Below are 26150 nucleotides of genomic sequence, written 5' to 3' on the forward strand. Positions count from 1 at the left end.
GCCCGAGGCTTACACCAGGACCTGGACAGACACACACAGACACACACATGTACACACACACAAACACACTGACACACACACAGAGACACAGATACACACACATAGACACACATAGACACACAGAACCAGAAAAGCATACAGACAGACCCACAAACACAGATACATACAGACACACAGAGATATACACACAAAACACACAGACACAGACACACACATATAGACACACACATAGACACACAGAGATGCACAGAGACACACAGACACAAACACAGACACACACACAGACACATCGACAGACACACAAACACAGACATACACACACCACACAAACATATAGACAGAGAGCACACACTCATACAGACGCACACAGATACACACATATACACAGACACAAACACATACACAGACACACAGCACAGATACACACACAGACACACAAAAACACATAGACACACAGACACAGACGCACACACATAGACACAGAGACACACAAACACAGATGCACACAGACAGACCCACAGACACATAGACACAGACACACAGAGACATACACACAAAACACAGACACATAGAGACACACAGACACACAGAGATGCACAAAGACAGACACACTGCCACACACAGACACATCGACAGAGACACACAAAGATACACACGACAGACATATAGACACACAGAGAGCACATAGACACACATACAGACGCACACACAAATACACACACAGCAGACACACACACACATACAGACACAGACACACACACACACACACACACACGCGCGCGCGCGCACGCGTAACTCAGTCTGAAGCAACGCACTTTCCCAGGCCACCGTGAGCACAGTGGGTGGAGTCGAGAGCTTGCTGGTGCCCACAAGCGGCGATGGCCTTGGTGGGCACCTCCCCCCCGTCCCGTCCCACCTCATCCCCATCAGCAGAGAACAGTGATCGGGGCTGGGCAGGACCTAGGGCAGTCAGTCAAGGTGACGCATCGGAGCCCGCCCGCATTTCAAATAGGCGGACGACAGGGGGCTGGGGCTGGGGCGAGTGTGATGTCCTCCCGTCTCAAGGTGCGCTGCTCGGTGCTCAGTGACCCGCGCTCTCGCCCACCCGCCGCCCAGCCCTGGGCCCGCGAGTGTGATGTCCTCATGCTGCTTGGTGCTCCCCGGCTCTCGATGGGAATTCCCACCATGGCCAGGAAAGGGCAGCAAGGCTACGTGCCAAGGGGCTCTGACACCAGGCGCTGTCAGACGGGCACAGCGGCCGGACCCATGCACTACCTTCCAGAGAGCACGTCAGAATACTCTAGAACTCTGCGTCAGCTTAGTTTGCCTATTTTTTTTCTGCCTGGCATCCCTGACCGTAACTCATGTACACAGTTGTTCACTTTCACGCAATTATCATTTTACACGTAAAAAACAGCTGGCAAGGGCCCTTGCTGATTTCCTTTTTTAGGTTTCAGGGTCGAGATAAGGAGAGCAGAGGCAAAGCAACTGCGCATGACATGCACACATGTGTACAAGCATGTATGTATCACTGGGCTGTGTTCTGAGTACTCGAGGCCTGAAGACCAAGTGCCCAGAATGGAGCCGCCCCGGGAGCACCCAGAGAGCCGCATAGGAGAAAGTGTCTGATGGGATGCGGCGACGGGCTGAAGGGCATCGACTTTCTGCTCTTACTCCAGAAAGCTCTAGCGCCCAGGCAGGCTGCATACCCAGGGCACTGGGCGTCCTGGGGACTTAGGGCAGCCCCAACACAGGGCCCGAGGCTTTGGGAGACGCTCGTGTTCATGGGACCCGTCAAACAGGGGCCCGCCCAGCCCCCCACCCCCGCCCCCGTGCTGCGCCGCCCGGCGGGGAACAAAATGCACACCGAATCTATAATTTATTTATTTTTTATTGAAATTGTTGAATACTTCATAATACAGTAAATTTGATTGGAAAAAAAATGAGGAAAGAAATCAATTTTTAAAAATACACTCATGTTGAAAATCGAGTATGCTGAACCGAGCGCGAACCCGGGTATCTGTAGGAGGGTCGCGACTCAGGTCTATGTACAAGTCTATAATGCGAGAAGGAACCACCGCCGCCGGGTGGGCAGGACCTCGGTCCCACCTCCCTGCACGGCTGTGCCCGGCCCGCCCCCTGCCCCCCCCATAGGGCGTGGGGACCGAGTCCGGGGCGCGGGTGGCCCACCTGCGGCCACAGCGCCTGTACGCGCGCGCTGTGCAAATTAAGGCTTCTTATAGGTCACGCGGTTGATAAACACAGTAAAAGTTGGTATGGCGAGAAGCATGAGAGAGAGCACCTGGTTCCAGGGCCGGCGTAGGCGCCGCCAGGACGGGACTCACCTCCGTTCTCTGATACACACAGATTAAAAAAAATTCAAAAAACGATAAAAGAGGAACAATAACAATCAAAAAAAAAAAAGACTCAATCTTTGGGTGGATCGTATGAGTTCACCGCCTGGTGAGGAAATACTGATACATGTGCTCTGGGCACGTAGGGTCGGAAGAGGTCATGCAAAAGGCGCAGCCGTTAACTCACTAAAGGCAAGGAGCAGGTGAGCCCTGGCCCCCCCACGCCCCCCCGCGGGGCCTGAGCCATGGGCGGGACCAGGTGCGGCAGGCCGCGCGCTCCCTGCGAAAGAAAGCGAAAGAGGAAAAAAAAAAAGAGACAGAACCGAGTATTCTAACTTAGAGGCTACATTATTGACCAGGTCCGAACTTCATATGCTCGTCGGAATCCATCCTGGCAACCCCAGCTCCCTCTCCTGCCCGTGGACGAACGGTACCTCCCCCTGCTGCTGTAGGCAGAGCCTGGTGTGTCTGTGCGTGCGTCTGTCTGTGTGTGTGTGTGTGTGCGCGCGTGCACGTCGTGTATGTCTGGGTGTATGTCTGGGTGTGTGTATGTCTGGGTGTGTGTGTGTGCACGTGTGTGTAGGTGTGTGTGCACGCGTCGTTTGTGTGCATGTGCGTTTCCTTTTCTGCAGACCTGAGTAATTGACAACGTCGGTTGGCGGGAGGGCGGGAAACGCGGCCACTTTCGAGGTCAGAGGCCGCCAAGCAAGAGGCCGTCGAAGGGCCTTGGCTCTGAGGGCAGCCCCCAGCCGGGGGCGATGCCTCACCTGATGGTCACGCTCGGGGCGCACCCGAGCGGCATTGGCCTCCCCCTGTCCCCTCCCCGCACGAAAGCTCTTCCCTTTGGAGACGGTTTCTGTTAAAGGCAAAAAACTGATGGGCGTCGCGGTGAAAGTCTTATTTGGTTGGAGGTGCCTGGCGCGGGGTGGCGAGGCCGGCCGGCCGGGCGGAGGCGCGGGGCTTAGATGTGCAGGAGATCTTCGTCGCTGTCGTCGTGGAAGGCGGCGGCCGGGTGGGCGCTGCGGGGCCGGGCCCGGCGCACCCGCTCGCCCTGCACCAGGCCCAGGCGGTCGGACGCCGGCACCGGGCGGGGTGGCATGGCCTCGGCGCCGGCCGCGGGCCCGCGGACCACCGCATGCACCTTCACCTCAGGGATGGTCAGCACCTCGTCCTCGCTGTCCTGGTCGTCCCCGCGCAGGGAGGAGAGCGCCGCGGCCGTCACGGGCTTGGCGGTGATGTGGCCATTCTCCGGGGCGTCGCGGGCGGGCTGGGGGGTGGTCACCTGGATCTCTTCCATCAGCCATTCGGTCTCGTTCTCGTCGGCCTCCTCCTCCTTGTTCACCTGCACGGCCCGAAGTCGACCCCATGGGAGCCTCCCCTGCGCCCAGGCGCCCCCTCCACCCGCACAACCCCCACCCCCCCACTCCAGCCCCGTCAGCCCCATGCTCACGGGCCGCCCCCCCAACCACACCGCCCAGCCGTGGCCGCAGGGGCGGGCAGGCTCCCAGCTCAGGCCGCATGGAAAGTTCTAGAAACAGTCCAGACCGGCCCAGCCACACGGCTCTGCCCGCGTCAGGCCGGGCACCATGCTGCCTCCACTCGGGCCGAGGGCCACCACGCGGACGCAGAAGCCCCTGACATGCCCAACGTTCCCAGGCCAGGTGGCACCGCCCACGGGGAGCCCAGAGGCGGTTAAAAACTCCAAACGACGGCAACCGAGACGGGAGGGAAAAAAACTGAAACCCCAAACGCAAAAGGCGCGGCAGGAGGAGAGGCCAGGCCCCTCTGTCTGCACGACTCGCTCCCGGCGGCGTCTTCTGCCCCACGGCCCCGTGACACGCCAACAGCGACAGAGCCCTACCTGGGGGACGGGAGGCGGCCACCCCGAGGCGTCGGCGCCGAGCTTTACCTTGGAGTATTTGTAGGACACGTTTGTGCTTCTCCGGCAGCAGGCCGCCAGCTTGCTGATCACCGTTTCCCTACAGGGGGAATCCCGTTACCCGGCGTGGCGGCGCGGGGCACCCAGGCACCCGCGCCCCACGACCACGCAGACCCCACGCGGCCGCGAGCCACTTCCAGGAGGGCCTGGCTGGCGGCTCGGGGACAGCAGCCAGCAGGGGGGTCTCCGTTGGGCGCTACTCACCACCAGTCCGCGGGGAAAGAAGTGGGCCTGGCAGGGCCGGGGAGCTAAGGGGACCCCCGGGGCGGGGATGGCCCCTGGCTCTGTCTGCCTCCCCCAGGCACTGGGCCTGCCACAGCCACGCGGGAGATGGCAAGGGCACGGCGGGGGCAGCTGGTGCTGGGGCACTCAGACTCGTGTTCATGGGACCGAACATGGCCAGACTCACACGAGGGGATGGGGCCTGGGCAGCAAGTGCCCATAGGTGTGTGGGAGGGGCCCGGGCGGGCATGCAAGTAGGTGCCCATATGTGTGGGACAGGCTCGGGCGGGCACACAGATGCCCATAGATGCATGGGAGGGGCCCAGGCGGACACAGAGGTGCCCATAGGTGTGCGGGAGGGGTCCGGGCGGGCACGCAGGTAGGTGCCCATATGTGTGGGACAGGCTCGGGCGGGCATACAGGTGCCCATAGATGTATGGGAGGGGCCCGACGGGCACACAGGTGCCCACACTGCATGGGACGGGTCCACAGGCGCTGGCCAGCATGCACTTCTGCCCGGGCGGGCATGGGTAACTGGACTCTGTCCATCTGAGGGGCAGCAGGGGCAGAAGGGCTAGACCTGGGCGGCCGCCCCCGGCCCGTCAGGCCACTGTGGAAACACAGACGCCAACACGGGGGCCGCAGGGAGCTGGAATAAAGGGGCCGGGCACAGGGGCCCAGCAGAGGGGGAAGCCGGGCAGAGACGGGGCCCGGGTCAGGCCCGCCCGGGGTGCGGGGTGCAGGCCCGAGGCTCCACTCTCACCGGCGCTCCTTCTTGTAGAGCAGCAGGCCCAGCAGGCAGGCGGTGAGCGCCACGAGCAGCAGGCTGAGCACGGCGCCCACGGCCTGGCTGCGCTCCGACAGCCCCCGGCGCTGCGGCTCCTCCCCTGCCGCGCTGCCGTCGATGGCGCCCCTGGAAGGCAGCAGAGCGGGCGAGTGAGCCGTGGCTCCCCAAGCGGGTGGGAGGGGGTGGGGGCAGCGGGAGCCCAGGAAGGGGCCGCCCCCAGGGCCCTAGAAGGGCGCGTAGAGCCGCAGCACGTCCCCGACGGGGCAGGTTCTAGCTTTCCGGCTCTGCGCTCAGGGGCCACTCCTGGCAGTGCCCGGGGGACCCCTATGGGACGCCGGGGACTGAACCTGGGTCGGCCACATGCGAGGCCAATGCCCTGCCCGCTGCACTATTGCTCCAGCCAGAGGGGCTTCTAGTTTTCAGCCCCGCACGCGGCCGACAGTGCAAGGGGGTGCAGGTAACCCGGGAGCACAGAGAGCCCCGAGGCCGAACCCGGCACTTCCTGGACTCCTGCTCATTTCCCGGGCGCCCGGGAACACCCCCAGAACACCACCCCCAGAGCACTGGTGAACGAGTCGGGGGATCTGGACTGAAAGCCGAGCCTGGTGCCCAGCAAAGCACCAGGCACGGCAGGCCTACACATCACAGATGACCTGGTCCTAGCCAAGGTCATAGCCTGGGTCTGGGAAGCACCCCCGCAGCTGGTCAAGGGCCGCCATGGCCATGCATGGCCCTCACGCACTACACCCAAGACTCTGAGACGACTCCCACAGTGGGACAGAAAAAAGCGTTAGAGCGAGCCACTCACCCTAGGGGGCACACGGCAGAGGTGTACCAGGAGAAGAGGTACTGGCAATCGGCAGTCTCGTGGCTGAACTCGGGGGTCCCCTCCTTCACCAGGGGGTCACAGTGGAAGAAGATGGTGGAGGAGACAGACTTGCTCCGGTCTTTGCCGCACTTGGAGTTGGAGGTAAACACAGCATCGAGATCGCCATCTGTGGAGAAGGGGACGGGGCTCAGGACACACCCACCACTCCCCCAAGCCTGGGGTCCAGTCCCACACCCCAGGAAGTCAGCACGGACTGACCCCTGGTGAGACATTCCCAGTGTGAGCGTGCGGGAGAGAAGGAAGACCAGCCCAGATGGGGCCTGGTCTCTGCCCCGGCTGGTAATGCGATCCGGAAGGAGAGTGAGCTGCCTGGGATTGACCCACAGGAGACCAAGACTGACCACATCCACAGCCAAGCAGGCAGACGACCAGCCAAGCTATGATCTGATGGACCAATCAATCAACCAAGCCATCAGCTGATGAGCCAATCAATCAACAAACCCATCAGTCTGAACCAGTCAATCAATCCACCCATCAGCTGATGAGCAAACCAACCAACCAGCTGATGCACTGATTAACCCATCACCAACCAATCAACTGAAGAGCAATCAGCCCACTGAGGCATCACTCATCAACTGCACCGCCCAGCCAGCCTGCATAATGGCACCCAGTGACCCCACGGCCCGGGGTGCAGGAGAGCTCCCCGGTCACGGCTCTGTGTGGTCGCTAACTGTGGCCAGGACCATCATGTGACCTGGTTCCACAGACAAGGGCCAAGGTGGCTGCTGCCCCTTCCAGGCTCTGGCACTCGGCACTGCAGGTTCCGCAAGCTCATGCCTCAGGGTCAGGGCAGGGACTCACCGCACCCTTCACTGCCAGGGTGCCACAGAGTTGGGGAGAGGCCTGTGCTCTCACGTGCACCGGCCATGGCTACAGCCACGCAAGGATGTGGCACCTTTGTGGGAGCCAACGGCAGCTCCGCGCTCAGCCCCAGGCGGGCCCCAGCTTTCTGGTCCCGGCTATCCAGGGAAGGAAAGGCCCCAGGAACCTCAGAGAAAGCTGGAACAGCATCTCTGAAGGGAACTGACCACTGGGGCTGGTGAGTGAAGGGGCCTCGGGGACATGATGGAGCAGAGTAAGATCTGTCCACTGTGCGCATGCACCAACACACACACTAGGTCAGACATGCACACACACGCCAACACACACTCACACTACAACAGACGTGCCCTCACATACCAACACACACACAACAGACATGCACTCACACGCCAACAAACACTAGCAGACATGCACATTCCAACGCACACACACATACACACTCGCCCCACACACACTCACAGATGTAGACTTACATCAACGTGTGCACACGCTCAACTCCCACACACACTGGCACACAATCACCCACCACCCACACAACACACACGCGCACACTAAACCTGACAAGCGTCTGGTTGGCCGTGGACGGCACTGGCAGAACCTGGGTACGAGTGGGCCGTGCTTGTCCGAGGAGGAACCCCAGGGCTAGGTTCTCGGGGAGCAGTGGGTGTCAGTGGCTCCCAGGACTGGCCTAAGCCCAGCGTCACCACGTCCAGAAGGGGACAGGAAAGGCCCGAGCACTTGGGGCTGCCCTGGCCACGTCTGCCCGACAGCAGCGGCCTCACCCTGCCAGCCCACAGGCGGCAGGTGTGTGTGGCTCCACGGGCCGTGGGGCTGCATCTCCTCCCACATACACTCCGCTTTTTGTGTAAATGACACATTTTTTTCTCACAACGTCAAGGCCTTGTCCACGGGCAGCATTTGCCGAGCGAGTGGTTTAAAATCGAAGCACGCCAGCTCAGGTAGGACTGGAGGTGCCCATCTGAGCCAGGAGACCCCACGGGCCAGCACGGGCCCAGGCCGTCCTCCACTAGAGGCCCAGCCGGCAGTGCTCGGGGCTGCTCCTGGCACAGTGCTCATGGAACATGTGGTGCCAGAGAGCACACAGGTCCCCCTAGGCTCAAGGTCAGTTCCTTGGGTGTCCCGGTGGATTGGTGCACCCACCCATTCCGGGCACGATCCCCCGCCCCCCGCCGGCCCAGAGAAGGTTGGGGAGAAGCCGGGGGCCGTGAAGTACACAGGCACCTTGGAGGTAGTACTTGGTGTTGGCGGGCAGCCCCACTTTGCGGCTGAAGCGCTTCTCGCCCAGCTTCAACTGGCACACGCTGGCCCCCACACAGTCAGGGCTGGAGGAGTTCTGGATGGTGGACAGCTGGATCTCGTACAGGTACTTGTCCCCGTTGGGCCGGATGTCGCCAGAGGCACTGAAGGGCCTGCAGGGTGGGAGGGAAGGGGGGCTCAGTCCTGCACCCCAAGGATGGCCTTGGTTCCTCAGACCCCGCATCCCCCCACTGCCCAGGTGGCCGCTGAGATGGGCCTTCCCGGGGCCGCCACGCCACCACGGCACAGGTCTGGGGGCTTCCAGCCCAGGGGAGGGCCGGGGGAAGGGGGGAGGAGGCAGCGCCCCGGCGCTCACTTGAAGTAGATGTCCTCAAGGCTGACAGTCTTGCCAGTGCTCGGGTGGGTCAGGGTCCCATTGGTCATGGTCACCTCCCGCGGCTTCACGGCGCAGGCCGCACGCGAGTCCCAACTGAAGTGGTAGGTGCAGTTATCCGCGTCGAACCTGTGGGGGAGAGGATGGGGAACCCCTCAGCGGCCACCGCCTACGCCACCACCGGCCAGAGACGTGGCTGCAAAGCCAGGGCTGGCCCGGTGCCCTGTGGACCCCCACTGAGGCCCTTTCACTCCACGATGTCCACTCAGCCCGTGGCCGCTATGGCTGTGCACAGCAAGAGACCCCGGGACACTCAGTACCCGCCCATTCCACGCACGGCCTACCCCCCCCCACCGGCCCCCCGGGATGCCCCAACCCCCAACTCTCACCTCTTAAAGGCCGGCTTGCCCACTGTGCCCGCACAGGCCAGCTCGATGACGGTGGACGCCGTCCTGTTCTCACCACACGGGTGACCCCGCGAGTAAGTCACCATGATCTTGTCGTCTGAAAGCAGCGAGGACGCCGCCCATGTCACGGGCAGCCCCGCAGCCCCTGATCACACGCAGAGAACCGGGTGCCCCAGCGAAGGCGTGACCCCAGAACCCCAACCGGGAGAAGCATCTGCCAAACGTAGGGCAGCCCGCCTGGCATCCCGCCCCCGGCCCGGGCCTCACCCACGACGTCCAGCCTCTGGGTGTGAATGAGCCCCAGGACCTCTACGCGCCCCACGGGGGTCTTCCTGCACACACTGGCCCGCTCCGAGCAGCCCGGGGGGCCCCGGAACACCTCGCGGCACAGGTTGACGTAGTATCTGGGAGAGAGTGGGCACGGGCGGCGGTCAGGCTGGTCACAGGGCAGCACCCCCCTCCCCCGACCCCAAGGACCCAGGCAGGGCAGCCAAAACAGACTTTCAGGGAGAGCAGGGCCCGAGTGTGGCGGCTGGCGGAGGGGGCAGCGCGGACCGCGCCCCATGGCAGCGCCCCAGGGCTGGCACCACAGGACCTGGCCCCAAGCCCTGGACGCCGCCGCTCGGGCCAACGGCGGGCACTGGGCACGCGGACGCGGGACTCACGCGGTGCCCTCGTAGTTGAAGAGCCAGGAGCCGGTGAGCGAGGACAGCGGGCGCAGGTCGTAGGTGTGGTGCTGCAGCGCGAACTGGCACTCCATCTTGCGCGGCGGGCACACCACCTTGGTCTTCCACTCGAACGTCACCTCGCAGCCACGCGTCTCGCTCATTACCTGCGGCCGCCCGATGTCCTCGTCCTCGTCGCACTTGAAGATGATGGCCGACGTGCGGTGGCTGGTGACTGGGGGGGGGGGGGGGGGGGGGGGGTGTCAGTGTGGGCCACACAGACAGCCAGGACCGCCCCCCCAGCCCCGGGCAGTCCCTCCCAGCCCACTCACGGTGTCTGCAGAAGCCCCATTCGCGGTCGCGGTCGTAGTTGGCGGTGGTGGCGCACCAGAGCTTGGCCCGGCCCTCCACCACGCACTGGTCGTAGCTCTTCCCGTTGAAGATGAAGGGGAACACACACGGCTCCCCGTCTTCCGTCTCTGCGGGCGGAGGGCGCAGTCACGTGACCCCGGCGCCCAGGGCCCCCCCCGCCCCCGCCACCCCGATATCGGGCACCGCTGCCAGGCGGTCCCCCGCAGCCCCGCGCAGCATGCTACCTGGGGGGCAGGTGTCCCCGTTGACGTAGCTCAGAATGACCGCCTCGTCCTGGTGCCGGTAGTCCAGCCGCATGGACGCCAGGCGCCCGAAGGACGCGCCCTTGTTCCCCGAGAGCAGGCACACACCGCCATCCTTGCAGCCCCCCTGCTCGGGGCCAGCCGCTGCCGTGCACACCCCCACGCTGTACGTGCGCGAGTCCCGCGTCACCTGCAGGGACACCTGCGTCACTGGCTGGCTGGGGGTCCCCTGGGCGCCTCTGCACCCTTCCCCGCCTCAGCTCCTGCGCCCCCTCCTGGTGGCAGCACATACTGCAGCGTCCAGGGGACTTCAGCAGCCCAGGAGTCAAGCCCCACCTGTATCTTGGTCCCCCGGGCCGCCCAGCGGGTAGCCCAGGAGAGGTGAGGAGGGGGCGGCCAGCGGGCACTGGAGGACTCCGGACACCACCATGGCCCCTCCCTGTGCTGCAGGGTTCATGCCCTGCACCTATCAGGAGCTGGGATGGGCTCTCCCAGCTGTGCCCATGAGCCCCAGTCAGTGGACATAGCCCTGGGGGCTCTGGGGGCTTCTGTCCAGCTCTGACCTCAAGACACCTCACCCGTCCAAAGTGCTGAGAGCCAGGGGCACAGCGCGGGTGACCCCAGAAACAGGGAACACGACCCCCCAGCATGGTGCAGGGGTGCCCCCTGGTGGCCTCCCAGCACAGTGCAGCAGCGGCCCCTGGTGGCCCCCTAGTGCAGTGCAGCAGTGTCCCTGGTGGCCCCCAGCACAGTATATAGCACCACCCCCTGGTGGCCTCCCAGCACAGTGCAGCAGCGCCACTGGTGGTCGCACACGGGCACACACCTTGAAGATGTTCTTGGACAGGCTGCTCAGGTTGAAGCTGTAGAAGAGCTGCTCGTCCGTCAGGGCACAGCCATCTGTCCTCACCTCGTCGGGGCATACCAGCGGCGTGTCCCACTGGAACACGAAGTCGCAGTCGCTGTTTCTCAGCAGCTTTGGGGTGCCCTGCGGAAGGAACACGGAGGTCTGGGCGGGCGTCTCCCGCTCCGCTCCCAGGCTCTCAGGAGCCACCAGGAGCTCCAGGCAACGTCCAGGGGGGCACCCAACACCATCCTCCAGCTCGTCGGTGGTCCCTTCCCGGCTGGGAAGGAGCCGGCTACAGTACAGCAGGGCACCACCCTGACAGGCGACGTGGGGCAGGAAGCCACGTCCTGCGGTGGCTGTGAGACTCTGGGACGCTGAGTCCCACAGTGCCAGGTAGACGGGCCCGCAGTAAGGAGGGTAGCAGCAGGGCAGCCGGAGCCCCTGGCAGGGCAGGGCCAGGCCCCAGCCCACCCACCCCCACCCCAGCAGGGCAGCTGCCTGGTGGTCCCCGAGTTCTACGAGCCAAGGAAAAGCGCTTCCCCCAAAGCCAGAAAAGGCCAAGCCAAGTGTCTGCCCACCTGCGTGTCTGCCTGACTTAACCTGACCACACCAGGGCCACCAGAGCCCGTCATGCGCTCCAGTCATGGGCTTACCAGAGAAGCCTTTAAAGGAACTTTCTGGAAAAGAAGCCACGTACAGACCAAGTCCCGGGGCCGATCAGCGACTGTGTGAGTGTGCAGACGGAGGGCGGGGCAGATACAGCACCCCTTCTGGCTGGAGCACACCGGGGCTCTGTCACCCTCATCACACTCTGTCACGTTGGGCCAGCAGCTGCCGGCCCACCCTTGAGGGCAGGGATCGCAGAGGGCCGGCGGCACTACGTTTTCTCTCCCTCCCATTCGGCACTCACCCCCACAGGCACCCCTGACCGCAGCAGGACACCCTGTTTCAGCTCCCAGTGGGCGCCACGACCACTTACCATGCTCACACCCCGCTTACAGTGGAAGGCGATGAGGGAGGTGTAGTTGGAGGAGGGGTCCGCGGCACAGGGCGTGCTGCTCTCGAAGTTCAGGTAGACCTCGTTGGCTATGGGGTTGAGGATTGGGGGGCCTGTGACACGGCCGATATCCTGAAAGACAGGCAAAAAGCCAACGGCGTTTTGGGGACAGACTGCTCCTGAGGACAGACAGCAGGGCTCGGGAGCTCCGAAGGGGAGCAGCAGCAGCTACGGAAACGGGGTCGCCTGAGCACAGACACGAATGCCATGCACACGCACACACACGCGCACACACGCGCGCGCGCGCGCACACTCACACACAGACACAAGCACACAGCAGCTTGTACGTCAACAGTGAGCAGCTCTAAGCCTTCTGAAAAGGGACAAAGTTCTATTTCAAACACAAAGCCCGGAACTCAGAGCACCACAAATTTCTCTCCAATCGTGTCGAGAAGGTTCTAGGGTCTTCCTCTCAGCTGGGCCCATGTGACATGCCCTGTCAGCCCTAGTCTCGGCCCAGGACATGAACTCTCATTCAAGAACTCAGCAGACGAGGGTGGGAACGCGGCAGCACGGACACTCACGATGGGGTCACCGTCCACGGGCACTTTGCAGATGGCGGAGCCGGCGGGACACGCCACGCGGTGCATGGGATTGAGCGGCTGGCAGATGTTGATGTAGAAGTCGGGGTACCCCTCGGAGTGCTCCTCATCCTCGCTTTCATCGTACGCCTCGTAGCCCCCGGTGCGGTGGATGAGGGGGGTCAGGTCGATGATGGAGCTGCCGTTCCGCACGAAACACTCGGTCTGCGGAAAGCAGGAGTCTGTGGGGAGCGGCTCCCGGGCCCGCGGGCTCCCCGAACAGCGGGTGACGGGGGGCCCGGCAGGGGCTCCCACGGCTGAGCACAGGCACTGTACGTGCAGCTCCAGGACTCGCCCCCGTGACCATCATCAAGGAAAGGCAGCGAGGGCGGCTGCGCATCCCCGGACGCTCCCAGCATGCAGGTGGCCAAGGTCGGCAGGACGCGGAGACTCGGGGTCTCGCCAGGTGAGGCCGGGCCGACTCACCACCTGCTCGCAGGCCAGGGGCGTATGCCAAGAGAAGAAGAGCGTGCACGTCTGCTTGTCCAGCGAGATGAGCATGGGCCGGTTGGTGGGCCCCGCCTCGGGCCGGCACACGAAGCTGATGATGCTCTTGTAGGTCTGGCCTGTCTTGGACGGGCACGGGGAGCCGCCCTCGTACGTCAACTGCAGCACCTGGTCTGAGTAGGTCAGCCGCTGGTTGGCCTTGCCCACGCTGATCCGGGTCTGCCCAAAGCAGGCGCCTGTGGCATGTGGAGGGGACGGGGACCGTGGTTAGGGCACCAGCCACCCAGCGACTCGTGGCCCAGAACTTTCTGGAGCACCAGCCTTGCAAAAAAGAGGCGCGCTGTGTGTGTGTGTGTGTGTGTGTGTGTGTGTGTGTGTGTGTGTGTGTGTTCTCTCCACCATACATGTCCACATCTGCCCCAGCCCACCCAGGCCCTGCCCACTTTCCCTGTCACAGACCACAGCCAGCTGGGACAGGCTGGGACTGACTGGGACAGGCTGAGACCAGAACGGGTTGAGGTTGGCTAGGACCAGCAAAGAGACTCGTTGGGACTGGCTGAGACACTAGCTGATACTAACCAGTACTGGCTAAGACTAGCTGGAACTGGCTGAGACTAGCTGAGAATAGCTGGGACCGGCAGGGACTAGCTGGGGCGAGTTTAGACCAGTTGGGATCGGCTGAGAGCAAGTGAAAGCGACCAAAACCGGCTGGTAATGCTTGAGATTAGCGGAGACTAGCTGGGACCAGTTGAGGCTAGCTGGGACCGGCTGAGACCAGCTGGGTGTGTGGGTTCCGGGTAGCACTCACCCACGCCGGGGGCGCAGTTCTCGTTCTCCCCACAGATGCTGAGATACACGAGCCCCTTCTCGCTGTAGGCAGCCGTGTGGCCCGCTTTCCCGCTGAGGGAGGTCAGGTCAAATAGATGTCCTGTGGAGACAGACTGGGTGACTCCAGGGCGACACGTGTCGCACGGGAACGTGGCCACCATCGAGGCCTCACGCAGCCTCTTGACCATGCACGCGGGTCACAGCACCAGAGTGGCCGGCTGGGTGCAGGTTGAGTGTCCCCACAAGAATGGCCACAGTGCCCCCAGGCCCAGAAGGCTCCTGTCCCATTGGAGGACCCACGTGAATGCAGGAGAATGTGTCACCAATGCCACCACCAGTCAGAGCAGCAGGACAGCACAGAAATGGGCGTCACCACCAGCCTGGGGAGGCCAAGTGTCTCCTACAGGGACAGCCTGGCCAGGCCAGTGTGAGAGGTCAGCGCCCGCACTGTGGGGCCAGGGTGGCTGTGTCCCCGAGAGTGTGTCAGGCGTCACTGACAGTCGGTTGGAGTCTCTGTGGGTGTTGGTTGTCATGGGTGTTGTCAGGTGTCAGCATGAGTGTGCAGGGCGTCGCTATGGGTGATTTCAGTGTCACCTGTCACCTTGGTTGTGTCGGTGAGTCTCTGTGGGTCCTGTGGATAAGTCAGGTATCACTGTGTGTGTGTCCTCATGGCGTCAGTGTCACCTGGGTGTGTGTGTCCTGTGGGCAGGTTGGGTGTCACCCGGGTGTGTATCCCTGTGGGCCTGTCAGGGTTACCAAGTGTGTGTGTTCCGTAGACGTGTCAGGTATCACTGTCTGTGTGTGTGTGTGTGTCGGGGTCATCTGGTGTATCCAGTGGACATGTCAACTATCAACCTCTGCTTGAGTGTGTGTGTAGGTGTCCCATGGGCATGTCAGGTATCACCGTGTGTGTGTGTCAGAGAGTCTCCCCGTGGGCATGGCACAGCACAGGTCGGCCGTGCGGCTCACCTGTGATGGGGTTGGAGACCTGGCAGTTGTCGTGCACGTTGCTCCTGACGGGGCAGGCGACGGGCGTGGGCCAGGAGAAGGTGTACTCGCAGTCCTCCACGGCGCTGATGAACAGGGGCCTGGAGCTCTGCAAGCAGAGGCGTGTGGCTGCAGCCCCAGGTCCCCAACGCCCCCGGGGAAGGTGAGGGCTGGACACGCCTAGAGCTGGGGCGGGACCAGCAGGGTCTGCCCACGAACGGGCAGGGAGAAGGTTCTGGAGACAAACAGACTAGACCCGGGGCTGGGAGACAGAGTGTTGGGGGTCCCCCTCCCCCCTGCCGGGAGCACCTCTGGGCACACCCCTGGGTCCCGGCAGCTGCACAGTGGCAGGAGATGCTGGGGAGTGGCGGCTCCAGCCTGGCACTGCCCTGAACGGATCCGGACCCCTGAAACTACTCAGACCAGGGGTGGAGGGGGGAGGGGGAGGACCCCTGGCATTCAGGAGCTCAGAGCAGCCCAGAGGCTGGGGGAAGGTGCTACGTGGACCCAGGCAGAGGGCGCTCACCACGGGGCCATTGGTGCAAGTGAAGCGGATGATGGTGGACTTCTTCCGGATCTTGTCTGGACACAGGTCGCCGTCCACGTACTTGATGATCGTGGCGCCATTGTCCCACTGTGGCCCGTCCCGCACCCGGCCCAGGTTCACGGGCCGCGAGTCGCTGATGAGGCAGGCGGCGGCTTCAGGTGGGCAGGGCTCTGCAGAGGAAGGGTTGAGCAGCTGCTCAGAGCAGCTGTGGACGGGGGTCACCCCAGACCCGGGCCCTTCCTGAGCCCCCGACAGACCCAAGACCGTGCATTAAGCCCATTTCCACGAGCCGGCATTTGTGCAGGGGTGGAGTTGGAAGATTCCAGAAGCCAGTTTCTGGCCCACTGTGCACTTGCTCAGGCAGTCTGGACCAGCTGGGTGGCCACGGGCACCCCACAGGGAGGAGAACCCCAACTGTAGGTGGCTGAGGACAAAACTTGTCTCTGTAGGGGCCGCACTAAGAGTCCAGCGGACAGGGCATTTGCCTTGCACGATGCCGACCTAGGTTCGATCCCCGTATGGTTCCCCGAGCACCGCCAGGATTAATTCCTGAGTGTAGAGGCAGGAGGAACCCCTGAGCATCGCTGGGTGTAACCCAAAATGAAAAAAATAAAAATAAAAAGTTGTCTCTGCATCTGCAGCCGAAAGCCAGAACCCTAAAGCCACCCCGCCGGCACATGGGGGAGGGGGGTGCTGCTTGGAAGGCCACCAGAACCCAAGGCTTCCTCCCACGGCCTGGGGCCAGAGCAGGGGTCCCCGCCCGCCCGGGCACCCGCACCAGAGCCGGCCTGTGGAGACAGGGACTTGCAGACGTTGATGAGGTAGTGCTCGGTGGAGCCCGTCCCCGTCACGGCCTCCCAGTTGTCGCTGTACTTGGATAGGGACGAGAGGTCGTAGGTGCTGCCGTCCTTGTCCCTGCAGGAGAGGTGACAGGACGGGGTCAGGGCCGGCACACGACAGCCCCCTCAGGAGGCCTCCCCACACTTACGGGCGCCCCCTGCGGCAAGGGTGGGGGACACAGGGCCCTGCAGGACAAGTGTCATCCCCCTGGGAGCAGGCCAGGTGACGAGCAGAGCTCACTCCTTCACAAGGGGCAGGAGAAGGAGAGGGACCACGAAAACCAGACACAGACACAGCCAGGCTGGGCAGAGCACCGGCCCGTAGACAGCGCGGGCCATGAGCAGGACGCGGGGGTCGGGGCCACAGGGCCACACCCCATGGGGTTCAAGGGACACACACGACAACATGGCACAGGGGAAAAGCATTGCTGGAAGCTAACAGCCCTCGCGCATGCCCCAGGTCCCGAGCTGTACCGGCCCCGGCTCGGGACTCCCTAACAACGTCCGGCAACTTACTTGAAGGAGCACTGGGTGAGGTCGAAGGGCGGGCAGGCGTACTGCGTGCGCCACTCGAACAGGTAGGAGCAGTCGGTCGTCTCCCTGAGGAACATGGGCTGCGGGGCCAGGGGCGTGGGGTCAGAGCTGGGCAGGCGGTGCCCGCCCCCCCCCCACCACCACCCTCCCCTTCCCCGGCGGGCAGGCCGTGGGCTCACCCGCTGAGTGGTGCGGTCGCAGTGGAAGTAGATGGCTGTGGAGCGCCGGTACACCTTGTGGCACGGCTCGCCCCCGGTCAGGTTCATCTTCAACAGCCCGTTCTCGTAGGTCAGCTTCTGCGAGACGAGGCCTGCGCACGGGCCAGCTGGTCAGCCGGACCCGCCTCGTGCCCACGGCAGCGGCAGCATTGGCACAGAGTGGCCGCACGAGAGAAGGCCCCGGGCACCTCCCCAGGCAGCCCCCACCCAGCCTGAGGGTCTTCCCCAAAGGGGGGAGAGGTGTGAGCAGACGGGGGAGCCGGCTCTGGGTGGGCGCACGGCTTCCTGCTCCGTTCTAGAAAGGGGGAAGGAAGAGGGGGCCCAGCTCCTGGGCGTGGGGAGGCCACCCACCTGCCACCTTGTGGAAGCCCAGTGGGCCCGGCTTCTCCTGGCAGGAGGCGATGGCCTTGGACGTGTCCCTGTCCGTGTCGGAGCCATCCACGGGGCACAGGCCGGGGCTCAGCTGCCCGCACACGCGGAAGTAGTAGTTGTACTCGCCGGCGCGCACCATGGTGTCATTGAGGGACAGCGGGCGAAGGCTGTACAGGTTCCCGTGCCGCGGGTCGCGCACCTCACAGTTGTCACCTGGGGAGCGGCAGAGCAAGCGGGCGCCTGGCTCAGCATGGGAGAGCCCCCGGGTCCAGCGGAACTGGTTCCCACTGGACCGGGCCATTTCCGGTCTGGGCTCTCGGGGAGCCCCGGGAAACGTCTCAGGGTCTCCGCAACAACCAGCGGGTTTATGTCTGCATCTGCAGAACCGCTCCCCTTTACGGGCACAGGGGTGGGGGCGTGGGGGGCGAGGCAGCCTCTCACCTTCCGCCCTGACCACGGGGCAGGCCTCCACCGTCCTCCAGACAAAGACGTACTCGCACTCGTCCCGCATCTGGAACGTGGGTGAGCCCTGCAGAGAGAAGGGGCCTGAGTGAGCACGGCCGGGCCAGGGGACCCTCGGAGGGGGGAGCCGGATGGGCCATGCTGAGGGGCTCCCACATCCGTCCCCGGCCCCGTCTGGCTCCCCAAGACCACCAGGAGCCACCGGCCCAGGACTTTCTCTTCTGGCTTTGGGGCCACCCTGACAGCACACTCAGGGATCACCCGGGGGCCTGCGGACCACCAGTGGTGTCAGGGATGGAACTGGGGCTGGCCACCGCTGTGGCTGGGGGGAAGGGGGCTGCGAGGGGCCATGGGGGGGGGGCGGGGGGGCGCTCACCGAGATCTGCGAGCACTCCAGCGTCAGCCGGGTGGAGAAGCGCTGGTTCCCGCACTTGTCCCCGTTGACATAGACAAGGCTCAGGGAGCCGTTGGCCGTGACCTGGGGGCTGACCTGGACCACGCCAAGGTTCCAGCTGCTCTCATCCGACACCAGGCACGAGCCCACGGCACTACCTGCAAGGAACGGCGAGACGTGGCTCGTGGGCGCACAGGGGTGCAGGGGAGGAGGGGAGCAGGAGCACGGGGGGAGGGGAGGCCCTCGCACCGTGGCAGCCGGGGATGTAGGGCAGAGGGTTGCACACGCTGAGGTAGAACGTCCGCCTTCCCGAGCCGTCCGAGGTGTCCACGGCCGTCCAGGGCTTCCTCACTCTGCTCAGGCCACTGAGGTCATACTCGTTCCCCGCCGAGTCTAGGGCGCGGGAAAAAGGGGCTCAGGGCCTGCCGGGCTGCACTGGAGGCCGCCACGGACCCAGGCTGGGGTGAGCCTACAGCACGGTGCGGGGCGCGGGGCCCGGCCTGCAGGTTGCCTTCCTCGGGCACGGGGGGCTCAGGGCTGCACCCGGGGTGGGCGGAGGCCTGCAGGACACTGTCGGGCCTTTGAAGGCTCATGTCAGGGGGCTGGAGCGATACCACAGCAGGGAGGGCGTTTGCCTTGCATGTGGCCGACCCGGGTTCGATTCCCAGCATCCCATATGGTCCCCCGAGCACGGCCAGGAGTAATTCCTGAGTGCAGAGTCGGGGTGACCCCTGAGCATCACCGGGTGTAACCCAAAAAGAAAAAAAAAAAAGAACACACATGATGTCAGGGCGGCTGTCCCGTGGCCCCGAGAAAACCCTGCTCAGCAAGGCCCGAGTGCACCTGCATGAAGGGCGCCAGTCTCCTGTGCAGACGGACCCCCACCCCGCTAGTTCCCTGCACCCCTCCCGCCTGACCCTGCCCTCAGCGCCCGCCTGGGCAGTGCCCCAAAACCTGCTGCCCCCCAGACCCGCCTTCAGAGAAAGGCAGCGTGCACGTGGCTGGCAGAGCATGTGGGCCTGTGACCCGCCCGCACACACAGCGGACGTCCCCTCCTGCCCGCACCTGTGACCTGACAGTCCACCGGGGACGGGACGCAGGCCAGCGCCGTCTCGAACTCAAAGTAGGTGTTGCGCATCTCCAGGTGGGAGTCGATGTCCTGGTGCAGGAACTTGGGGCTGCCCGGGTAGACGTCGGGGTTGCACACGAAGCGGATGACGAAGGTGTCAGAGGTCCCTGCGGGGCGAGGGGCGGGACAGGGGGTTAGAACCGTGCGCCCGGAAGGGGGGGGCGGTGATTTCCACGACCGTGTTCACAGGGATGAGCGGGTGAGCGAGCGCCCTCCGAGAGCGTCAGGACCAGCTCGGGAGTCTCCGTGGCAGAGACGGGAGGGCGAGGGGCCACGTCCTTCTGGGTGCAGACGGGGCCTGAGAGGCAGCTCATGCCAACTGAGGCGAGGCGGGCTGCAGCAAGCAGGGCGCCGGCCAGTGCAAGTGGCCAACACGGGTTCACTCCCCAGCACCAGGCGGCCCCGGAGTGAGCCCTGGGCACTGCTGGGTGTGGCCTCCTGCCAGAAAAAAATTTTAAAAGGCTGCCAAGGGCACGCTCCACGGACGCCACAGCCGTGTGCCTGAGTCTGTCCCAGGGGCCGCCCCTGCAGGGGGCCACAGCCTCCAGCCCCGGGTCTTGGGACCACAGTCCACAGGACGCCACCAGGGCACTGTCCCTGCCCTACCCGCCCTCTGGCTTGCGGGGAGGATGCAGGGTGGAGTGTCCACTCGGAGACGAACCATGCCGATGCCCCTTGCTCCCTAGGGAGCCTGGGTCAGGGGGACGCAGGGGCTCACCTTGGCCAGGGTGGGGGGGCCCCGTGTAGGTGAGGGACAGGAAGCCCTCGGGGGACAGCTGCAGACTCTTCTCCTGCCCCACAGGCCGCACGGGCTTCAGGTTCTTCAGCTCGTCCGTGGGCGTCTCGGCCTCGCAGCCGGAGGCCGGCTTGCCGTCAAAGGAGCCGCACACGGCCATGGTACCGCACACATTGAGCTGTGGGCGAACGGGGCGCTCAGGCCGGGCACCTGCACCCACCCCGCCACCCCCTGCCAGGCACACGGCACCCTGGGTAAGCGACTACGGTCACGAGGCCACCAGCCGCGGCTCTCAGTGCCCACCTGAGGCTCCACGGGTGGGTGGTGGCGAGGGCAGGGGACACAGAGCTCCCAGAGAGCAGAGGCGTCAGGCCATGTGTCCCTCCCCCAGCTGCTGTCCACAGGGCTCCGCGTCCTCCTCTCCGTCTCCCCACTCCCCCCACATGGGGCGGCCACCCAGACGCCACCCCGGGCTGTGACAATGCTGCCTGGCATCGCCGTTCACAGGGCAACGAGGATGCTACTTCCTCACCAGTGGTCCTCAAGGACCCAGAGACATTGCTCTAGCTAGAGGACTTGTTAAGGACACTACTGGCCGGACCCCCCAACCCTGCCTTCCTCTTCCCAGGCACCTCCCCCACCCCGCCCTTCCCGAACCGCAGTCTCGACCCACACAGCTCCCCTGGGTCACCAGCTGCCACCCGCCCAGCCAAGTCTCACCAGAAACGTCTTCCCGATGCCCGAGACGACGTATCCCTGGGTGTTGTTGAGGGGATTCAGGTCAAACACGAACCCGCTGCTGGGGTCCCTGATGGAGCAGGCCTGCGGGGAGCAGAGGGGCCGGAAGCACCGTCACGCAGGCGCCCCGGGGGAAGCCGGCCCGTGTGACAGTGCCACCACCAGACCCATCCACGGTGCCCCGAGCAAGGTCATGTCGGACCCCAGAGGGGGCGCCACAGCCGCCAAGGCTGCTGCTAGGCCGCCCTGCTTCCCGCATCCAGAGCAGCCGAGCCAGGGCAGAGGGAACCGAAGGCCACGGAGGGCACACGGGTGTGTGTAGCCAGCACTGAGCGGACAGGCGCTCAGAGCATGGGCTCAACCCGCATGCTAAAGCCCGTCCCCGTGTCCACAGATGGTGTCACCCTGGAACACGGGACCTGCTAGGACACACGTGAGCCCATCCACATGGGACGCACTAGGACATACATGGGCCCAGCTACACGGGACCGGCTAGGACATAAACGGGGGCTGGTGCACACGGTCCCTACCCTAGAAACACTGGCCAACGCGCCTTAGGGCGGCAGCAATGCCAGGGCTCAGCCAGACTGGACAGAGACAGAGCGGGCCACCACCCACAGAGCCATGGCCACGTCGGAAGACTCGGGTGAAAGCTCCATGGGCGGGCTGGGCAGCACGGCACAGAACGTCCACGAGGTGGGTGCCCAGGGACAGGCTGGGAGGCAGAGCAGGGAGCGAAGGGAGCCCCAAGACGTGCACGCCCGCCCCAGCCCCACACACGCACCTGGTCGATGTCTGTGGCGACCTGGATGGGGCAGGCGGCCTCCGTGTGCCACAGGAAGCTGACCACGCACTCCCAATTGAGGGAGAAGATGGGGTGAGTGACCTGAAGCGTGAGGACAGGGCAGCGAGCGTCAGCAGACCGCGGGGATGGACGGGACCCGGGGCCTCTGCACGGAGGAGGGGCCTAAGGCCATCATCTGCTCACGGCTGGTGCGCCCACGGCCACATGGATGACGCCTGCTCACAGCTCTGGCCACAGAGGGCCACAGGAAGTGGACAAAGGGATTCAAGAGAATTCCCAGAACTATCCAGAACATCCACAGCAACAGGCAGAGGGAACATGGGGGGGCTAGGAGCGCCCTGGGCATGCTGGAGCCCCGCCCAGGGAGCAGGGGCAAAAGCAGCCAGCCGCACTTACCGGGCCGCCCCGGGAGCAGACGAGGTGGATGCGGGTGGTGTAGGTGGTGAGCCTCCCGTCACTGGTGATGCAGGCCGAGCCGTTGACGTACTCTAGCAGGAGGCTGCCGCTCTCCTCCACCAAGGGCCCCTCTGAGGCCGAGCCCAGGTTGCTGATGGACGCCACCTCCGTGTACGTGCCCTGCGCACACACATATCGTCAGCGCCACCCGCTGGAGCTCGCTGCACATACCCAGACAGCTCCATCCCGGGGACCCCACGTCACGGGGACGCGCGCCCATAGAGCCTGGTCTTTCTCCACTTCAAATTTACGAAAGGAAAAGACAGGACCCAGAGTTGTGGCCCGGGGCGGGGGGGGGGGGTGTCGTGGGGAGACCAGGATAACGTGTCCTCCCGTCACCCACGGCCTGGGGGGTCCCGGATGGCAGCGGGTTTGCAGACAGAACCAGGAGTCAGGAGAGCCGGTTCTGCCCTGGGCTTCCGGCACCCGCCCACTGGCTCGGGAAGGGCACTGTCCACCAGGGGGCGCGCGCCGGCCTGCCGCGGCCACCTCAAGCCCAGTCCTGACTTGCTGTGTGAGACACAGGGAAAACGCTAAGACCCTCCCCACAGGGCCCAGAGCAGGGGGAGACCCCAAGGCCTGGGCAGTGGAGCGCTCAGTCGTCGGATGACGGGACACGCTCGGCGACGAGGTCACCGGTGCTGGGCCTTTCTCAGTCCAGTCACAGGGGCTTCCCCAGCGGGGACGGCCGGGCTGGGTGTCTGCGGGGCTCACCTGCTCGATGACGTATTTCATCTGGCACACGGCGGCGTAGCGGTCGCAGCCGGGCACGGGGTTGAGGGGCCTGCACACGTTGATGTAGTACTTCCTCCAGGAGCTGTGGGAGCCCGCGCTGTCCATGGCGAACCAGTTGCCCGCGGCGCCACCCTCGGACTTCGCCAGGCTGCAGGCACAGGGGCGGCGCTGAGAGGCCGGGAACGGGGCCAGGTGGGAGCCCCTGACCCCACATGGGTGCGCCTCGGGGTCCATCCCCGAGCAAGGTGAAAGGGGCAACGAGGGGACACACGTCACGCCTGTTTCTGTGTCATCAGAGAAACACGGACGTCCCGGGAAGGAGCCACCCCTGAGCCCCGTGCACTCGGTCAGTCCCAGGGTGAGCAGCCAGCACAAAACCGGGGCACTGGCCCATCCGGAACTGGCCCTGCAGCTCTACTAGTCCCAGTGGCTTCAAATCAGCGGTGCCCACGTGACGGCCCACAGACCCCCACACGCCAGATGCCAGGATGACCAAGAGGCACCAGAGACGCAAATATTCCTATTACAGACTCTGCCTTTTGTTTGGGGGCCATACCCAGCGATGCTGGACTCTGTGCCCAGGACCACTCCTGGCGGTGCTCAGGGGGCCACGTGGGCTTGGCGGAGACGGAACCCGGGTCCACCCTAAGCAAGGCCAGTGCCCTCCCTGCTGTGCTGTTGCTCCCAACACTGTCTCTCGCTTCTGCCCCAGAGGCTCAAGAACTAACTTCCCGGACACCCCTGCTCTGTGGGAGCTAAAGAAGGGGGGGAGCCAGAACTAGCCTCGGCCCAGACGGGGCTCCCACCGACACGGCCCCCTCATGAGGCCTGCGCACTCAGCCAGGCTCACCTAGACAGATCGTACTGCTCCATCGTGGTGGGGTCGGTCACCAGGCACTCCATGGGCTCCTCGGGGCACGCGAAACTGGTGTACCAGCGGAAGTTGTAGGCAGAGTCGTCCTCATCCTGGGGGACATGGGAGAGGTGGGGGGTGGGAGAGACCGAAAGGGCTTGCTGAGAAGGTAGGAGGCGGCCCGCTGCCCAGCACTCAACGAGGAAACCCACGGCCTGTGCCCCCCGACTCCTGACAAGCCGACGGGGTCCAGAGCTGCCCCTAAGCCGGGCACTGAGCCCAGGACAGGCCTGCACCAGGCACAGCATACGGGGAGGGGAGGATGCGCCGGGAAGGCCAGCGGAACAGCGGCTGTATGCCCCGGTGCCCGACCCACCGGGGTATTGGCCCCCCTCGCCCTTCCTCCCGGCCCACCTGGTACTCGGGGGCACCCACGCCCACGTCCCGGTCGCACAGGAAGGTGATGAGCGTGCTGCGTGCCGCGGCCCGGCCGTCGCTGTAGGGCGTGCCGTTCTTGTAGCTGAGCTGGATCATGCCGTCGTAGTAGGACAGCTTGGAGTTGCTCATGCCCAGGTTCCACACCTTCTTCTCACTGCAAAGCCACAGGCGCTCGGCACGGGCCCCACGCGGAGAGGGAAGAGGCCCGCCCCACCGACACCCCGACCCTCGGCAGCCCCATAAACCGGCCCCGCGCCCAGACAGACGCAAAGTCAGTGGCAGCAGGGCGGAGGGCGGTGCCAACCCTTGTCTGAGACACCCTCCGCTCCCCCCGCCCCCCGCCCACCACCCTCCCCGAGAGGCGGCTCGGCCAGAGACACCCCGCTGTCCCGCCCCACCCCCGGGCCTCCTGAAAGGCGGCTCAGCCCCGGGCAGCGCCACTTACTTCTTTGCGACCTGGCAGGCGCCCCAGCCGGCCTGGCAGGCCCCGGCGGTCACCGGCCCACACACGTTGATGTAGAAGTCGTACTTGGACGTTTCTACTTTGTAGCTGCCATTCTTCTTCTTGAGGGAGGACAAGTCGAAAGAAAAACCTGCCAGGGAGAGGTGAGGCCGGCGGCACGGTCAGGGCGGGGACCCGGGAGCTGCCCGGCCGGAGCCTCCATGGACACGGCCCCAGCAGCGGGTGGGGAGCAGGGGCCACGCCTGCCCCCAGCACTCTAGGGCAAATGACCAAAGAAGGCCACTCCAAAGGCCATTTCCAGCCGCACGCCGTTCCCCACCCCGGCCGCTGCAGAGCCCAGGGCTGCCCCACCCATCTCAGACCCCTGAGAAGACACATCCACGTTGCAGGGCTGAGGCCGAGCACCCACCTGCCTCGGGGTCAAAGACGGTGCAGTTGTCCCCCTGGGTGCGGGACAGTACGCAGGCCGCGGCCGTGTGCCACTCGAACTCGTAGAAGCAGCCGTCCTCCTCGACGGAGCGCAGCACGGGGGCGCTCTCCAGCTCTCCTGCGGGGAGACGGTGCCGTTACATGCCATTACACACGTGCACGGGCCTTAGGGCCCCAGCAGGACGCTGGCGGGCAGCCTCGTGCCAGGACGAGGGAGCCTTTCAGACTCTGGCACGCACCGGCCCTCCCGTTCGGTGGCCTGCTTTCTACTGTATCCCAAAATGGGAGCCTTAACGTTGAAGTTTTAATAACACCCTCAACTGTGCTGGGGCTTTCTCCAGAGCCAACAGCCCGGGCAGAGGGGCGAGGGGGCAGGAGGCAGTGGACACACCCCCTCCACACGCTATCCAGAAAGGGTCGTGGGCCAGTTTCTGAGCCCTGATGGAGGCCAAGGAACGGGGGACCCACTCCCACCCCCAGCTGCGTCCGGAGGGGCAGGGACACAGGGACCCTCTGAGAACCAGAGTCTATAAGGTGAGGTCACGGGACCCCCATCTGGCCCCCAAGTCCAGCACGGCTACCCACCACGCCCTCCCCGACTCTGAAGCCCGGAGCCTGGCGGCCGTGGACACAGCCGAGTGTCCGCCTGCCCCCGCCCTGCACGGCCACTCTACCTGGCTTGCACACGAGGGTGATGTTGGAGCTGATGGTCCTGCCCTGCCCGCAGCTGTCCCCGTCCGAGTAGGAGAGGACGATGTTCCTCTTCTCCTTTATGGGAGAGGACAGGAATCGGCCCAGATTCTTACTTCCAGTTTTATCTGGGAAAGAGAAACGGAGAAGAATGAGGGCAAGGGACAGGGGGCCAGGAGATGGCGCCTGATCACCAACGGTCAACACCCCCCGCA

At 64.6% G+C, this 26150-nt stretch overlaps 1 protein-coding gene across 6 annotated transcripts in view; it reads right to left on the reverse strand.

Moving 5' to 3' along the window:
* Positions 1 to 1874: 1874 nt before the first annotated feature.
* The window catches only part of IGF2R (insulin like growth factor 2 receptor), a 68175-nt gene continuing 43899 nt past the window's right edge, over positions 1875 to 26150 (reverse strand). For 2 of the 6 annotated variants that reach the window (XM_056126041.1, XM_056126040.1), the window contains exons 13-48: positions 25920 to 26063; positions 25226 to 25363; positions 24799 to 24946; positions 24330 to 24507; positions 23913 to 24028; positions 23042 to 23210; positions 22268 to 22447; positions 21851 to 21952; positions 21049 to 21150; positions 20311 to 20506; positions 19529 to 19699; positions 18713 to 18856; positions 18446 to 18621; positions 18049 to 18136; positions 17587 to 17820; positions 17197 to 17327; positions 17000 to 17097; positions 16423 to 16559; positions 15624 to 15814; positions 15080 to 15206; positions 14091 to 14210; positions 13262 to 13518; positions 12779 to 13000; positions 12177 to 12326; positions 11177 to 11338; positions 10333 to 10540; positions 10069 to 10215; positions 9737 to 9971; positions 9339 to 9475; positions 9054 to 9168; positions 8647 to 8793; positions 8256 to 8443; positions 6111 to 6297; positions 5279 to 5428; positions 4264 to 4333; positions 1875 to 3696 (exon numbers count right to left, since the gene is read on the reverse strand). In XM_056126041.1, the coding sequence (XP_055982016.1) occupies positions 3316 to 3696; positions 4264 to 4333; positions 5279 to 5428; positions 6111 to 6297; positions 8256 to 8443; positions 8647 to 8793; positions 9054 to 9168; positions 9339 to 9475; positions 9737 to 9971; positions 10069 to 10215; positions 10333 to 10540; positions 11177 to 11338; positions 12177 to 12326; positions 12779 to 13000; positions 13262 to 13518; positions 14091 to 14210; positions 15080 to 15206; positions 15624 to 15814; positions 16423 to 16559; positions 17000 to 17097; positions 17197 to 17327; positions 17587 to 17820; positions 18049 to 18136; positions 18446 to 18621; positions 18713 to 18856; positions 19529 to 19699; positions 20311 to 20506; positions 21049 to 21150; positions 21851 to 21952; positions 22268 to 22447; positions 23042 to 23210; positions 23913 to 24028; positions 24330 to 24507; positions 24799 to 24946; positions 25226 to 25363; positions 25920 to 26063 (5846 nt within the window). In that variant the 3' untranslated portion in view covers positions 1875 to 3315. Of the gene's footprint in view, positions 3697 to 4215; positions 4334 to 5278; positions 5429 to 6110; positions 6298 to 8255; positions 8444 to 8646; positions 8794 to 9053; positions 9169 to 9338; positions 9476 to 9736; positions 9972 to 10068; positions 10216 to 10332; positions 10541 to 11176; positions 11339 to 12176; positions 12327 to 12778; positions 13001 to 13261; positions 13519 to 14090; positions 14211 to 15079; positions 15207 to 15623; positions 15815 to 16422; positions 16560 to 16999; positions 17098 to 17196; positions 17328 to 17586; positions 17821 to 18048; positions 18137 to 18445; positions 18622 to 18712; positions 18857 to 19528; positions 19700 to 20310; positions 20507 to 21048; positions 21151 to 21850; positions 21953 to 22267; positions 22448 to 23041; positions 23211 to 23912; positions 24029 to 24329; positions 24508 to 24798; positions 24947 to 25225; positions 25364 to 25919; positions 26064 to 26150 lie in introns of all 6 variants that reach the window. The other 4 variants (XM_056126038.1, XM_056126037.1, XM_056126042.1 and 1 more) reach the window with 3 other exon arrangements.

Source organism: Sorex fumeus, unplaced genomic scaffold (genome assembly GCF_029834395.1).
Source record: "Sorex fumeus unplaced genomic scaffold, SorFum_2.1 ptg000061l, whole genome shotgun sequence".
NCBI lineage: Eukaryota > Metazoa > Chordata > Mammalia > Eulipotyphla > Soricidae > Sorex > Sorex fumeus.